Source organism: Notolepis coatsorum (genome assembly GCF_963971535.1).
Source record: "Notolepis coatsorum genome assembly, chromosome: 4".
NCBI lineage: Eukaryota > Metazoa > Chordata > Actinopteri > Aulopiformes > Paralepididae > Notolepis > Notolepis coatsorum.
Window position 1 is genome coordinate 8,894,839 of NC_140168.1, and position 15,941 is coordinate 8,910,779.

Consider the following 15,941-nt stretch of genomic DNA (forward strand, 5'->3'; position numbering starts at 1 on the left):
AATCAACGCGTTGATTACAGCGGGATATAGGCGGGCTATAGGCTCGCTGTGGCAATACGATCTCTCTGGAAAAGGTAGCAAACCTGAGTGACGTGTCCAATCCATCCTATTGATTTTACAGTTTGGGCTCGCCGGTCGATAACGATCGGGGGGGCTGGAAAAAAGTCGGACGAGGTGTCTGTTTTTTTCTTTTTTACACATCGAGTCAGCTGCCTGTTTTCTCTGGATTGGATTCCCCTCCCTCGTCCCTCCCAGTATCACCGGATAAACACACAAGAGAAGAGAAGTGGAGCGTCGATTTCCATTTTGATTACAACAAGGTCAATCATAATAATGTAACACAACGAGGTGCTTGACGGGGGGGACGTGGGATATACAACTCCACTCTCTTTCTCCTCTCCCTCTTCAGGAAATAAACAAAACGGAGGGTATTCTCTCATGGTAAGAACGGGGGTGGTGATGGTGTCGGGGGAAGGGGGAAGGGGGGGGGGTGATGGTATCGGGTGACGGGGGGGGGGGGGGGAAGGGGGGTAAGTAACACACAGATTACACACACAGTACACGTCCGACGACCCAGAGAAGTCAATAATCGTAAATCGTAATCAAACGGAGGAAGAAGAAACATCACACACAGACACTCAGCGTTACATACAGCAACATCTACCCCTTGCATCATTTGCCCCGTTTTATAATCTCTGTCCCGTTATTTACATGGCAGTTTATGTCTGATTAGCTGTCTCTCCTTGTCGTATGGCATACTACATTCAGCGAGAGAAGGCTTCTTTTTTTTCCTTGCACGTCATCAGGATTAGAATGTTTAGAATATCTTTAGAATCGGGCCCACGGCACCTGCACGCGACGACCGCCGTGGGGTTTTAAACGACAGGGATTGTGTTGCGGATCGGCTTCTTCTTTGAGCGTTGAGACATTCGTAAGACTTGGGGGGGGGGGGGGGGGGGGGGGGGCGGGGGATGGTGAAGGTGAAGCCTTCTGTAGCTTCCTATCCCTATAATAAACCACCCGGTTATTCAGGCTATAGATTCACAATGACGTCATTTCTAATGGATTCTTTTTAAAGTGACAGGTTTTGTTTGTTTCGGTTTTTTTAGGGGGGGGGGGGGGCAGACTCACTGTACTAAAAATTCCTCTCTTTTTTTCCTTTTTTTTGTTACTCTAAACAAGTTTGAAACAGGTTTTGTCTCATCGGATAACGAAAATTACACATCCTCTCTCTCACTTCCGCCCACGTTTTTTTGGTTAAGGTAACAACATGTTCGCTCGATTTTTTTTTTACAAGAACACAAGTGAAGCCACAACAGCTGCTGGATTATTTAAGGTTTCACAGTAAAAAGAAAAAAAAGGAAAAAGAAAAAAGAAACAACAACAAAAGCAAAAACAAAAACGAAGAAACAAATGAACTTTCCTGTACAGCATATGTATAGATATTTATATTCATACATATATTTATATATAGGCGGGGTAGAGTATTGCAGAATTATATTGCATGTGTTAATCAATAAACCTGGACAAAAAAAATGTAAATAATAAAAAAAAAAAAGTAAGTATACAGTATGGGGTTGTTCACAAATGGTTCCTCTTTTTGATAAAGCTCAGACTATTTAATCACCTCCGTGCTTCCAGAGTTTACAATCAGCTTCTGCTGAAGCAGTATAGCCTACTTCCCAGATGTTTAGCTAACCGGCTCATCTTAACCCTTTCACTACCACACTAACAGAAGGTTAACCCTTTCACTGCCACACTGGTGTGGCAGTGAATGGGTTAACCTTCTGTAGTGTGGTAGTGAAAGGGTTAACCGGGGCCACGCTTGACAGTGTATAGAGAGAGTGTGCGACTCCATTACTCTTTGAAAATATAATGGAACCAAAACATACCAAACACATTCACACGCACACAGACCTACACCCACCCCCCCCCCCCCCCAACACACACACACACACACACACACACACACACACACGCACGCACACACACACACACACACACACATACACACACACACACACACACACACACACACACACACACACACACACACACACACACACACACACACACACACACACACACACACACACACACACACACACACACACACGCACACACGCACACACGCACGCACACAAACCAAATATATGGCTTCTAAATGTTGAATCAAGGCAGTTAAATAAATGGCATTTTTCTTCTATACTTCTTTTTTAGTTGATACAGACACAACCAAACTTTGTGTTCGAGCTCAACTTTGGTTTGGATAGATACCATACAATGGACATATTCCTCTGTCATTTTCTTTTTTTTTTCATTAACTATTAACTATTTACACATCGATGTAAGATCGACCAGCGGTCTAAAACACAATTTTCCACGACTATTTTTTTAAACAATATGAAGAGCAATGTGTTCTTTTAGCTATACGACAGCTTATACAGGAAAAAGAAAAAAGAAAAAACGTAACACCGAAAAAACACTTTTTGAAAGCGTAAAATGTCATTGTCGTTTTTGATCTCAAGTCCCTGATTTTTCATTTTTAAAGTTCAGCTCCTGCTAGATTGCATTGCATGGATTCTACACAGTATGCAACAGTTACATTAAGTATATCTTTACAGTAAAGAACAGCGATATAGGTGTTTGGAAGCAGAGTGTAAGGGGTGATACTAAGACTAAAGGTGCCGGCGCGGTAGACTAGACCAGGTCCACCTTCGTTATACTAGTTTAATTGTATAGACTCCTCCTAGTCATAGTGTCTACAAGTCTCTTCAAGTCGCTCTTTTCGCTCCGTCGACGCCGAACACACACCGCCGCGCGTTCCCCGGTAGAACGACTGGCGGCGGGCGGCGCTGCGGCGGTGGGCGGGTCGCCGGGGGCCGCCGCCGCCGCCGACGGGGGGTCAGCCAGACGGACCTAAAACAGACGTTTTTAGGTTCTCCGTCAAAAAAGGCCTCTCTCTCTCTCTCTCTCTCTCTCTCTCTCTCTCTCTGAACCTCTACAAGGGTCACAAGTTGGAAGACAGGCGGGATCTCGCGGAGTCCATCTCCGGAAGGCTAACGATGGAGTCCTTCTTGGGAACTCCGGCGCCGGCCGCCGCCGCCGCCGCCGGCCCCATGGCGGGTGGAGGAGGCCCTCCTCCGGGGGGAGGTGTGGAGGCGAAGACGACCCTCTGCGGAGGAGCCCCCGCCCCCGCCGCTGCCGCCGCCGGCCTGCCCACCACCACCACCCCCGAGGGCCCCGGCAGGCCGGGGTGAGACGGACCGATGGAGGTGTTGGAGGTGCGCTGTGGACGTCGGGGGGCTGGGGGCCGCGGAGCGTAGCGTCCCCTCCTGGGGCAGGGAGGACTGGGAGGCGGAGCGGACGCGGGCCTCCTGACTCAGGGTGCCCGAGTGGAGGGAGTGGGTGCTCTTGTTGTACGACGCGGGCCTCTGCTGGGGGTGCGTGGGGCTAGCCGCGTGGTGTTGCACCAAGGACAGCTGGGATCCGGAGGGTCCCACGCCCGCCATGTACTGGAAGGTCCGTCCCGTGGCCGCCAGCGGGCTTTGGACGGGCGGGCTGGAGATGGCGGAGGACCCAAAGGAGGCCACCCCTCCGGGCATCTGGGCAGGGGACTGGAGGCCGGGCTGGGAGACCGGACTGGCCAGGTTCTGGACCACCTGGAACCGCCTCACCATGCGAGGGGACTGCAGGGTGCCCGGACACACCAGGGGGTTGCTCATCTGGGGGCAGAAGCTCATGGCCACGGCCTGCTGGAGGGTGGCGATGGCGGAGCCGCCGGCGGTCTGACCCGGCGGGGCGGCGAACATCCCGCCGACGGAGGGCGTCATGGACATGGCCCGGGGCCGCTGCAGGTCCACCAGCTTCACCATCTCCCGGTCGTACTTGACGATCTCCTGGATCATCTCGTTCTCGCGGTTGTTGAAGACGCCGGAGTTGAGGTCGTGTTGCACCTTGTGCAGCAGGATGGAGTTCTTCTTGCCTGCGACGATGACAGGGGGAGAAACAGGTCGTTAAGGCTGAGACGATATGCTATTTGGAAGAATAGATAAATCGATAAATCGGGACAAAATTATCGATAAATGTCGATGTAAAAAAAAGAAAATAATAATAATAATTTCATTTTTTTATTATAATTTTTTTATTATTATTATTTAAACAACAAATGTATGTTTATTTTGCAGCATTCTTTGTCATTGCCGCCATCTAATTATCGATAAATAGTAGTAGTATCCCCCACCATGTTGTCATTGTGAAAGTCCATGTACTGTGTTTGTTCATGTGCTGTGTTTGTCCATATACCATAATGTAATGTATGTAAAGTGCTTTGAGATACTTTATGTAAGGCGCTGTATAAAATAAATCTATTATTATTATTATTATTATTATTATTATTATTATTATTATTATTATTATTATTATTATTATTATTATTATTATTATTATTAAATATCGATGTAAAAAAAGTTTAAATTTTTTTATTATTATAATTTTTTTATTATTATTATTATTTAAAAAACAAATGTATGTTTATTTTGCAGCAATTCTTTGTCGTTGCCGCCATCTTTAGTGTTACAGATTTCCCCGTTCAAAACGACCACAGTGATCCTTCTCATGTTACAGTCACTGGTCTCTGGATGTGATGGAGGAGTGCACTGCGTGTTGAACGCACCGTGCAGAGTTGCAATTCAACAGAATTGACATGAAAAGGGGGATGTTTTAACCAAAACATGCCACAAGACCTAGTCTTTTTTAATTTTTAATTTTTTCGATAAGTGATGCCACATCGATTTCACACAGTTATAGATAATTATCGATAAATCGATAAGTGGTCTCAGCCTTAGAGGTTATCAAAGAAAGGAAACAGAGGCAAACAAATCTCACAAATCTCACATAGACAAACTTGTGTCAAAGCTGAAGCTTAAACTCGGCTTCTTTTTCAGAAACAGGTCCTGTTTTTCACTTAAAGTGAGAAGTCACCTGATCTCGACCACCTTCTTACCACTACTCGATTATGGTGACTTACTCTATATGTATGCACCTGATCAGTACCTTAGAAAGCTTGATACTGTGTACCATTCTGCCTTACGCTTTGTCACGGGATGTGGAAATCGAGTGCACCATTGCACCCTATATACCATTGCAAGTTATCCATCTCTACAAATACGGCGATTTTCTCGATGGCTCTCTCTGGTGCACAAAGCTCTGCTTAAACTGGTTCCCTCGTACCTAAGTGTGCTTCTGTGCACAAAGCAATATAAGTATGCCCTTCGTTCTCAAGCTGTTCTAACACTGGAAGTTCCCCATATGAGAACTGAATTGGGAAAAAGGGCTTTTAAATATGCTGCTCCTTCATCTTGGAACAAGATACAGGAGGACCTAAAATTACCAGGACTGGTCACCCTCGGAGAATTCAAAGCCATTTTAAAATCCTACGAACTCAGTTCCCTTGGTCAGTGCAACTGTGTTTGATCATTTGCCTGTTTGATAACTTGCCTGAAATTGGAGCTTGATGTAAATGTTTTATCTGTATTTTATTGTGATGTTCTTTTTTATGTTGAAACTTTCTGCTGCCTTGCTTGGCCAGATCGCTCTTGAAAAAGAGATTTTAATCTCAATGATGCTTATCTGGTTAAATAAAGGATTTGATCGATTGATTGAGAGGCTGAATCCAAGAGAGGACGGGAGGAGAGTAGGGATGTGCATGACTGACCAAAATCATTTTCGAATAGTCTACTGTTCTTAACACTGAATTATTTGAAAATTCGAATGACACCATTCACCATCGTAGCCTATAATAATAACAACAGCATTGGCATTGGCCTATCAACCGGTTTTAATAAACAAACAGAAACAGTAGCATGTGCATCTTTAGATCAATTAGGCTATGAAAATTAGGCTGCCTCTAAATATAAAAATGTATTAAATAAGAATGGTTTGCTTCACCTTTAAAATGTCTTTTTAAATGATATATATATTTTTCGACTCTGACATTGAAAATCTAATGTGGAGACTGGCGCGACTATTCGGAAATTCGAAAATTCGGACGGCTGGGTAGCGCAGCGGACTAAGCGCCTGCCTACCACCGCAGAGACACTGGTATCGAATCCAGCTGTCAGCGGTACCTCCGGCTTGGTCGGTCGTCCATACTGACACAATTGGCAGTGTTAGCGGGTGGGAAGCCGGTGGGGTGGGTCCTGGTCGTTGTAAACAGCGACTCCTACAGGTCGGTCGGGGCACCTGTTCAGCGAGGAAGGGAACTGGGGGAAGTAGTGTGAGCCTCCCACGCATTACGCTCCCCCAGTGAGAGTCCTCGCTGTCAGTTGAAAAGAAGCGGCTGGCTGACTCCACATGTATCGGAGGAGGCATGTGGTAGTTCTACACCCTCCCTATGCCGACAGTGGGGCAATGTGCGCAACGACCAGGAAGGGAATTGGCATAACGACTAAATTGGGATGGGAGGAAAATCCAGAAAAATAGGAGGAGAAAAAGTGGATAAAATATATATATATATATTCTAAAATTCTAACTCATCCCTAGAGGAGAGGGACGTGGGGGTGAGCGAGCAGGAGGGAGACGGAGACAGTGTGTGGCGTCCTTCAAGCCAAGTACTGTACATCCTCTGGTACAGTAAGGAGCCCCAGGAAGACTGGAGGTGTCCTGGCGTGTCCTGTGTTGAGCCAAGGGAACACGGCAGCTAATTTCATCGTCCTAATCCTAATATTCTGGAAACTTTCACTAAGCATCGTGCTGTATGTATTAATTGTTATTGTCTATAACCAAGATGCTTTCATATATTAATAAAATCACCTTTTAAAATTTTTATATGACCTAACCGGGCAAATCAATTAAGAACAAATTCTTATTTACAATGATGGCCTGGCAAGAGACAATGCCTCTTGAAGGGAGGAGGGGGGGGGGGGGGGGGGGGGGGGGCTGATCAAATAATTCAGGTTAAGCATTTCTGACATACAATATATGTTATTACTTAATACAATATATATACTAGGCCTGTCCCCGGCTAAGGATTTGTATAGTCGACGTTGATTGGCCGAAATTTGCCGATAGTTGACTGGTAGTCGTGGGCTGTGGGGGGTGTTTAATGTCTGAAGGAGTCGACTGAAGGCTTCTTGTTTCTCTGCGAAAGCATGCAATTGGTCCACTAATGGATACACCTTGATATTTGTCTAGTCTAGTGTGTTCATTAGACGGGTGAAATCCTCTTTCAGTGCCTCTGTGCCCGTTTTCTTAGGCAGTTACAGTAGCCTCGCTGGTACAGTATGCGCGCCATTAGCGTTCTAGGCCTCTTTGCTTTTGGAAAGAATGATAATAATTTTTTTTTATTATTATAATATTTCTTTATATATTTTTTTTGCATTCACAAGCAATATAGCAGTGAGAGGGGCACCATGACAGACAGGGGTTGAGAAACAGTTGCCGGAATCAGTGAGAATGTTCATCAGAGACAGAGACAAATTCCTAGGTGTAATAATAGACCATAAAATCTGTTGGAAACCTCACATAAAACATGTCCAATCTAAACTCTCACGAAGCATTTCAGTCATGAGTAAAGTAAAGCACTTCCTGGATAGAAAATCACTCTACATTCTCTACTGTTCACTAGTTTTACCATATTTAAATTACTGTGCTGAAGTCTGGGGAAACAATTATAAGTCTACACTACAACCACTTTTTATACTCCAAAAAAGGGCCATAAGGATAGTTCACATTGCAGGTTATCGTGATCACACTAACATATTGTTTCTGGAGTCAAAGACATTGAAGTTAAATGATCTTGTGGAATTTAAAACGGCACAATTAATGTATAAAGCAAAAAGTCATGCACTTCCAAGAAACATTCAAGAATTGTTCTTTGATAGGGAGGGGGGGTTATAATCTGAGGGGAGAACACAATTTAAAGGTGCTAAACGTACGCACTACCATGAGAAAACACTGCATCTCAATATGTGGAGTGAAACTGTGGAACAGTCTTAATGTGGTGTTAAAGCAATGTCCAAACATGAGACAATTCAAACTGATGTATAAGGAAATTATGTTCACAAGGTACAGGGATGAAGAAGGGACTTGATATTCACAGGTGTTTACATTTTTATTTTGTTTCTATTTTATTTTATTTTATACATATATAGTTTTTGTTTTTTTGTTTTGCATATATATATATATATATATATATTTTTTTTTTCTTTTCTTTTCTTTCTTTTTATGTTTAAAATAGTACACTCATTTGAGTAGTGGAAAAGGGGTAGGATTAAATACGTGTATACTTCTTCCTACTCCTTTTCGAACATGCAGATTGAGTTGTTTTTCTTTTTTGTTATTGTTTGTTGTATTCATTGCATGTTCGAAATAAAGACTTAAAAAAAAAAAAAAAAAAAAAAAAGAGTGCTTTACTTTTGGACTTTGTGCTGCACTGTTAACATGTCTCCAACCACTGCACTTTATTGTCTTATCGTTGTCTCACTGTTCTGTCCTGTTTTGCACTTTATTTATTATTTGTTATTATTATTATTATTATTATTATTATTATTATTATTTGTGAAAAAAGTTTATGCACTGTACTGTCGTATCACGTTCCATTGTGTTTACATAAATGGCGAATAAAGTAATCTGAATCTGAATCTTGAATGTTGACTTAAAGGCATAAAGGTGACCAGTTTAAGTGTTTCCTGTAGGTTGTTCCAGTCACTGGCAGCAGCAGCAGCCCTGAATGAAGGTTGACCAAGTGCATGTTTTCATCAGGTGGAACCGGGTACATCATCAACTATTATACTATAATAATCTGCATTAAGTCAGCAAAATAAAACTGCTTGGACCTCTTAGCCTGCAACGGCCCACATGTGGGCTCTCTTGAGGACGATTTGCCCACCGGAACTTTGGCGACCTCTAGCGGCTCGGGTGTGTATATTATTTAATACAATATAGAATTAAAGCAACAGGCTTCAGGCGACAAAATCAGCAGTTCTCGAGTTACGTGCCGATATGTGAGTAGACACGGCAGACTTTTTATTTGTTCAAATACCACTCCTGACTCCCGAGCCTCTACCTCCGTTAATCATTTGGCGATCTTGAAAAATTATTGGACAGGGTTGTAACCAATGAGGGTTTTCCAATGGTACCCCACGTGGGAATGAGCAAATCAGGGATCTAGGTGAAAAGTCACGAGCCAAAACAGGAAGAGAATTCTCTGTCGAATGCATTGAAGAAAATAGTTTTCTGAGATCTCTCACCTTTTACCAAAACCGCGTCTCATTTCTGAACGGATGTTTATGAAATTGGACATGTACTACACAAGACTTCAGGCTATGGACCCAGGGTGTTTTTTTCAGCCATATCAACTTTTTTGGAAATACTACTTCTGGACTACTAACTACTACAGAAAAATGTGAGTAACAAGTTTTTCTACAACTCAAGTTCAGACCTATGTTACTATATTTCATAAACACTAAAAGTGAATTTTCTTTATTGTATCAGAAAGTTCAGAATGTCACCTTTTTCAAACGAGACCAGGCTCATGCATGTAGTGCTATAAGTATAAAGTATAGTATTTTGGGTTGCAAAAAAAAGCATGCAGTCCTCAAAAACGGAAACTAAAATGGCCACTTTTGGGGGCGCCGGTTAAAAGGTTATTAAAAAGAGAGGTACCTATGCGGTCGAGCCGGTCGATGGCGACGGTCTCGAAGGCCCGCCTCATCATGGGGTACTCCTCCAGCACCTCGTTGAAGTTGTCGACGGACAGCGAGTACAGGCGGCAGTACGTCTCGGCGCGCACACTGGCTGTACGCCGACCCCGGGTCAACAAGCAGATCTCTGGAGCACGGCAAGAGAGAGAGGGAGGGGGGGAGAGAGAGAGAGAGGGGGAGAGAGAGAGAGGGAGGGAGAGAGAGAGAGAGAGGGGGAGAGAGAGAGGGAGGGGGAGGGGGAGAGAGAGAGAGAGGGAGGGGGAGAGAGAGGGAGGGAAAAGGTGAGAGAGGGAGGGGGAAGGTGAGAGAGAGAGAGAGGGAAGGTGAGAGAGAGAGAGAGGGAAGGTGAGAGAGAGGGGGGACGTGAGAGAGAGAGGGGGAACGTGAGAGAGAGAGGGGGAAGGTGAGAGAGAGAGAGAGGGAAGGTGAGAGAGAGAGAGAGGGAAGGTGAGAGAGAGGGGGGACGTGAGAGAGAGAGAGAGAGAGAGAGAGAGGGAAGGTGAGGGAGAGAGGGGGAACATGAGAGAGAGAGGGGGAAGGTGAGAGAGGGAGGGGGAGAGAGAGAGAGGGGGAAGGTGAGAGAGAGAGGGAAGGTGAGAGAGAGAGGGGGAAGGTGAGAGAGGGAGGGGGAAGGTGAGAGAGAGAGGGGGAAGGTGAGAGAGAGAGAGAGAGGGGGAAGGTGAGAGAGAGAGGGGGAAGGTGAGAGAGAGAGGGGGAAGGTGAGAGAGAGAGGGGAAGGTGAGAGAGAGAGAGGGAAGGTGAGAGAGAGAGGGGAAGGTGAGAGAGAGAGGGGGGAAGGTGAGAGAGAGAGGGGGAAGGTGAGAGAGAGAGGGGAACGAGAGAGAGAGGGGGAAGGTGAGAGAGAGAGGGGGAAGGTGAGAGAGAGAGAGGGAAGGTGAGAGAGAGAGGGGGAAGGTGAGAGAGAGAGGGGGAAGGTGAGAGAGAGAGGGGGGGAGAGAGAGAGAGGGGGAAGGTGAGAAAGAGAGGGGGAAGGTGAGAAAGAGAGGGGGAAGGTGAGAGAGAGAGGGGAAGTTGAGAGAGAGAGGGGGAAGGTGAGAGAGAGAGGGGGGACGAGAGAGAGAGGGGGAGGTGAGAAGAGAGGGGGAAGGTGAGAAGAGAGGGGGAAGGTGATAGAGAGAGGAAACGTCGAGCTAACCAGCAAAACACTTCAAAAATTAAATCACAAGAGATTTATTTCGGGGACAAGCGCAAACAGACAGACAGACAGACAGACAGACAGACAGACAGACAGACAGACAGACAGACAGACAGACAGACAGACAGACAGACAGACAGACAGACAGACAGACAGACAGACAGACAGACAGACAGACAGACAGACAGACAGACAGACAGAAAAAATCAATCAAACAAACAGACAGACAGACAGACAGACAGACAGACAGACAGACAGACAGACAGACAGACAGACAGACAGACAGACAGACAAGACAGACAGACAATCGGACAGACAGACAAACAATCAAACAAACAAACAAACACACACACAAACAAACAACAAACAAACAAACAAACAAACAGGCACCAGAGGACATTCTGGAAGCCCTGCACCGTACCGCCGAAATATGACCCGTCCGAGAGCTTCATCCCCAGGGTTCCTTTGGTCATGACATTGCAGACTCCGTGCTGTATGAAGTACATCTTCTTCCCTATGGTCCCCTCCCTGATGATGTAGTCGCGCGGCTGAAACACCTCGAAGCGCAGCTTGGTCAGCATGGCCGTCACGAAGTTGGGCTCGGCGTTGGCGAACAGGGGCATGGTCGCCACCAGCTTGCGGCAGTTGAAGTTAACGATTTCCTGACGATGGAAGAAAAAAACACATGACCTTTCTTTTTTAATCCTGCGCCTCTGGCTTAACCCTTTCACTGCCACACTACAGAAGGTTAACCCTTTCACTGTCACACGACAGAAGGTTAACTCTTTCACTACCACACTACCAAAGGGTTAACCCTTTCACTGCCACACTACCAAAGGGTTAACCCTTTCACTGCGACAATACAGAAGGTTAACCCTTTCACTACCACACTACAGAAGGTTAACACTTTCACTGCGACAATACAGAAGGTTAACCCTTTCAGTGCCGCACAACAAATGGTTAACCATTTCACTACCACACTACAGAAGGTTAACCCTTTCACTACCACACTACAGAAGGTTAACTGTCTGTAGTGTGGTAGTGAAAGGTTAACCTTCTGTAGTAGTGAAAGGGTTAACCGTCTGTAGTGTGGTAGTGAAAGGTTAACCTTCTGTAGTGTGGTAGTGAAAGCTTAACCTTCTGTAGTGTGGTAGTGAAAGGGTTAACCTTCTGTAGTGTGGTAGTGAAAGGTTAACCGTCTGTAGTGTGGTAGTGAAAGGGTTATCCTTCTGTAGTGTGGTAGTGAAAGGTTAACCGTCTCTAGTGTGATAGTGAAAGGTTAACCTTCTGTAGTGTGGTAGTGAAAGGTTAACCTTCTGTAGTGTGGTAGTGAAGGGTTAACCGTCTGTAGTGTGGTAGTGAAAGGTTAACCTTCTGTAGTGTGGTAGTGAAAGGTTAACCGTCTGTAGTGTGGTAGTGAAAGGTTAACCTTCTGTAGTGTGGTAGTGAAAGGGTTAAGACAGGTCGGACACTCACACCGCTACTCAAACACACGTCAAGATACACTCAGGAGGAATTCAAAGTAAACATGCAAGGAAGCACAACAGCACTATATTGCAGGTCAATACTGTGCGTGTGGAGCGTGTGTGTGTGTATGTGTGTGTGTGTGTGTGTGTGTGTGTGTGTGTGTGTGTGCGTGCGTGCGTGCGTGCGTGCGTGCGTGCGTGTGCGTGCGTGCGTGTGTGTGTGTGTGTGTGTGTGTGTGTGTGCGTGTGTGTGTGTGTGTGTGTCTCTTACCTCTCTAAGAGGTTCATTGAGCTCCTCCAAGATGCTCTCCTCGTCAAACATCTTGCCCTGGTATCTGTGCTCGTAATAGTCGTGGATCTTCTGTCGGAAGTCGGCGGGCAGCTTGTGGAAGGACATGTACTGCTCCACTTGTTTGTACTGGAAAGGGTTGGTTGGGGGGGGGGGGAGGGTGGGGGGGTTAAAGAAAGACAATGATACATTAATGTACTGTTACTTCTTTTGATCCACTTTTTCTCCTCATTTTCAATTTTTTCTCCCATCCCAATTCCGCTGTTTCCAATTCTCCCCTCCCCTGTCTTGAACGTTGCTCGCATATGCCCCCCCCACTGGCCGGTTGTAGGGAGGATAGAAGCCCTGCATCACGTGTCCCCTCCGGTACACGAGGAGGCAGCCTGTCACATCTTTTCACCTGCCAGCGTGGACTCTCAGTGGCGAGGTGTAACGTGTGGGAGGCTCACAATGCCCCCGCCATTTCCTGTCTCTGCTGTGCAGGCGCCCCGACCGACCTGTAGGAGTCGCTGTTTACAACGACCAGACTACCACCCATCGAATTCCACCCTCCAACTCTGCCAATTGAGTTAGTATGACGGCCGGCCCAAGCCGGAGGCAACGCCGACAGCCGGATTTGAACCCGGTGTCTCTTGTGTTGGTGACGAGCGCAATGTCCGCTGTGCCACCCAGCCGCCCTGTACTGTTACTTTTTTTTTCTTCTTTTTTATATATATCTTTTTCCCCTTCCTTTTTCCTCCGATTTTCTCCCATCCCAATGTTAGTCGTTATGCCAATTCCCAATCCCCTTCCTGGTCGCTGCGCACTTACCCCCCACAGTCGGTCTGGGAGAGTGGAGGCTACCACGTGCTTCCTTCGACACACGTCCAGCCAATCAACCGCTTTTTTTCACCTGGCAGCGCGGATTCTCACTGAGAGGGCGTAGCGTGTGGAAGGATCACACTATCCCACTTAGGTCCTATCCGCGCTTAGCAGGCGCCCTTATTGTCCATGTTTTCAAAGTCTCTTTGGGTGTTTGCAATTTGTGGGAAGTATATGCCGCTGATGTCTTGGTATAGTGGGCAGGTTGTTAAGAAGTGTAGCTCGGTTTCCACCTCTTCTTGTGTGCAGTGGGTGCATAGTCTGTCTTCTCTTGGGAGCCAGGTCTGCCTATGGCGGCCTTTCTCGATGGCTAGGTGTGCTCGCTGAGTCTGTACCTAGTCAAGGATCTTCTTATAGTTTTGGATCAGTCACAGTGCTCAGGTATTCTGCCCATGTGTACTCTCTGTTTAGGGCCAAATAGCATTTCAATTTGCTCTGGTTTCGGGTTGATTCTCTCCAATGTGTCAGTAGTTTTATTTTAGTTTTCTTATAATTTGGTCGGTCTCTCTCTCTCTCTCTCTCTCTCTCTCTCTCTCTCTCTCTCTCTCTCTCTCTCTCTCTCTCTCTCCTCTCTCTCCTCTCTCTCTCTCTCTCTCGGACACAGACATTTGTATCAACAGTGTACACGGAGACATTCAACAGGCAGGTGATGACTACATCAAGGACTACATTTGTTGATTTGCCATTGAAAGACTCTGATGAAATGGCATCACAGAAAGCCCAACACGCAGCTAATCAATAACAACAAATCAAACACAGTTTACCGGTCCAGTGTGTCAATTCTCTACACACACAGTGACACCTCATGCGAGCACGCATCCTTCTTCCATTGTCTAACCGAGCTGAAAACACAATGAGGAGCTGGAAGCTAATCAATGCTGGATCAATGGGAGGTGAAATGTCCAGAGTAGCAGCATGCAGGCAGCCCCCGTCCAATCAGCCGCCGCTGTTGAGACGTGTTAATCACAGCTCATCCAATCAGCCTCCGTTGTTGAGATATGTTAATCACATTCCCTCTGAAGTGACCAGTGAGACGGAAAAAGCTGTATAAACAAGTATAGCCTACCTTACTGAATGCCAATTGACCATATTCACACAGTGGCCATTTTGCTCTTGCACTATGTCATGCCAAGGTGGGAACAGGGTGTGGAAAGGAACCCAACCTGAGCATGCCATAAGAGAAAATGGGCCGCCATGTGAATATTATGGTCAATTAGCCGCCTCCTGTTAAAACCAGCCTTGCACCGGAGGTTGTTGTGGAATATTTTACGTACATAAGATGACAAATTAATAACAGATCCATCACAATCACGCGAACTGTCTAACGCCTGTCCAGTCTCCCTCTCTCCCCGTATCCCTGTGAGTGGCTGTCTCGTGGTGATGACCGGAGTGGTGGACGTCCCGTGATGATGACCGGGAGGATGTGACCCTCTCTGCGCCGCCCCTTTGCCTCAAATAGATCCGCCATCAGCTCTATTTTCAATCTTTCAAAATGTTCAGTTGTTATTGCATGCACTTATCTGTGTTTCACCACACATATGAGTGCATGCTTACCAACTGTTTCGCCTGTTTTATAGCAACACTACTATCCCCGACATCTAAGAAGGGAACATCCTTGAACGGCCCTTCTAAGGTTTCTCTCCTCCACATTGCCTGTGGTGCATTTTTCCTATTGCTAGGTTTTAGTGAGTTTTTCCTTACCTTCGCGTGGGGTATGTGTCTGGGAGTGTTGCATTCATTTATTTAAATTCTTTTGGACTTCATGGTGTTTTTGTTTTGTTCTTGATTTATTGTGATGTTTCTTCTTGACTTGTTTAAAGAAGACGTGTCCGGCCCCATGGGGGACATTAACGTGTGTTGTCGGGCCTTACAAATACATTTTGATTTGATCTGACAAGAAAGGTAAACAAAAATTGCCCTAGTGAGGAAATGAAAACAAAAGATGGGTCTCTTTGTTGCGTCTTCACATAAGAACTGGAGAACAGGCCAAATGTCATATCTCCTAAAACTTGGCCGTTGTTATAAAAAACATTGTCAGACTGTCGCCTAGTGTCTTTAGCTGTACTACTAGTTGACCCATATTAACTAGTCAAGGCTGTAAGAGAATATGTATTTGTGATGGAAATGTATCGCTTTCAGTCCTAGTGTGAGCCATAGCAAGGCTATTTCCCTTCCCAGTTAAGACATAACAAAGGCTATTGAGCCAATCTTGTTATTCATTCCCTAACTGGGGCATATTTTGTTTATCCTTTCGGTTAGGGATGTCCGATATTATCGGCCGACCGATATTATCGGCCGATATCGGCAGTAAAATGTGATATCGGAAAATATCTGTATCGGTTTAAAAATAAAATAAAACAATAACAATATTTGTTATATATATCCAGTGAAATTATTAGTTACCTGAAATTATTCAGTTTTTTGGGGGGGGGGGGAAACCCTGCATATATCGGTATCGGTTGATA

The 15,941-nt window shown here is 45.6% G+C and overlaps 1 protein-coding gene across 1 annotated transcript in view; it reads right to left on the reverse strand.

The window, feature by feature from the left end:
- Positions 1–3,010: 3,010 nt before the first annotated feature.
- LOC311227652 (potassium/sodium hyperpolarization-activated cyclic nucleotide-gated channel 1-like) overlaps positions 3,011–15,941 on the reverse strand; it is a gene marked incomplete at both ends in the record, with an annotated part of 207,558 nt that continues 194,627 nt past the window's right edge. Inside the window, 5 exon segments of the mRNA XM_084313373.1 lie at positions 3,011–3,289; positions 3,291–3,985; positions 9,667–9,831; positions 11,282–11,522; positions 12,598–12,744. Coding sequence (XP_084169499.1) covers positions 3,011–3,289; positions 3,291–3,985; positions 9,667–9,831; positions 11,282–11,522; positions 12,598–12,744 — 1,527 coding nt within the window.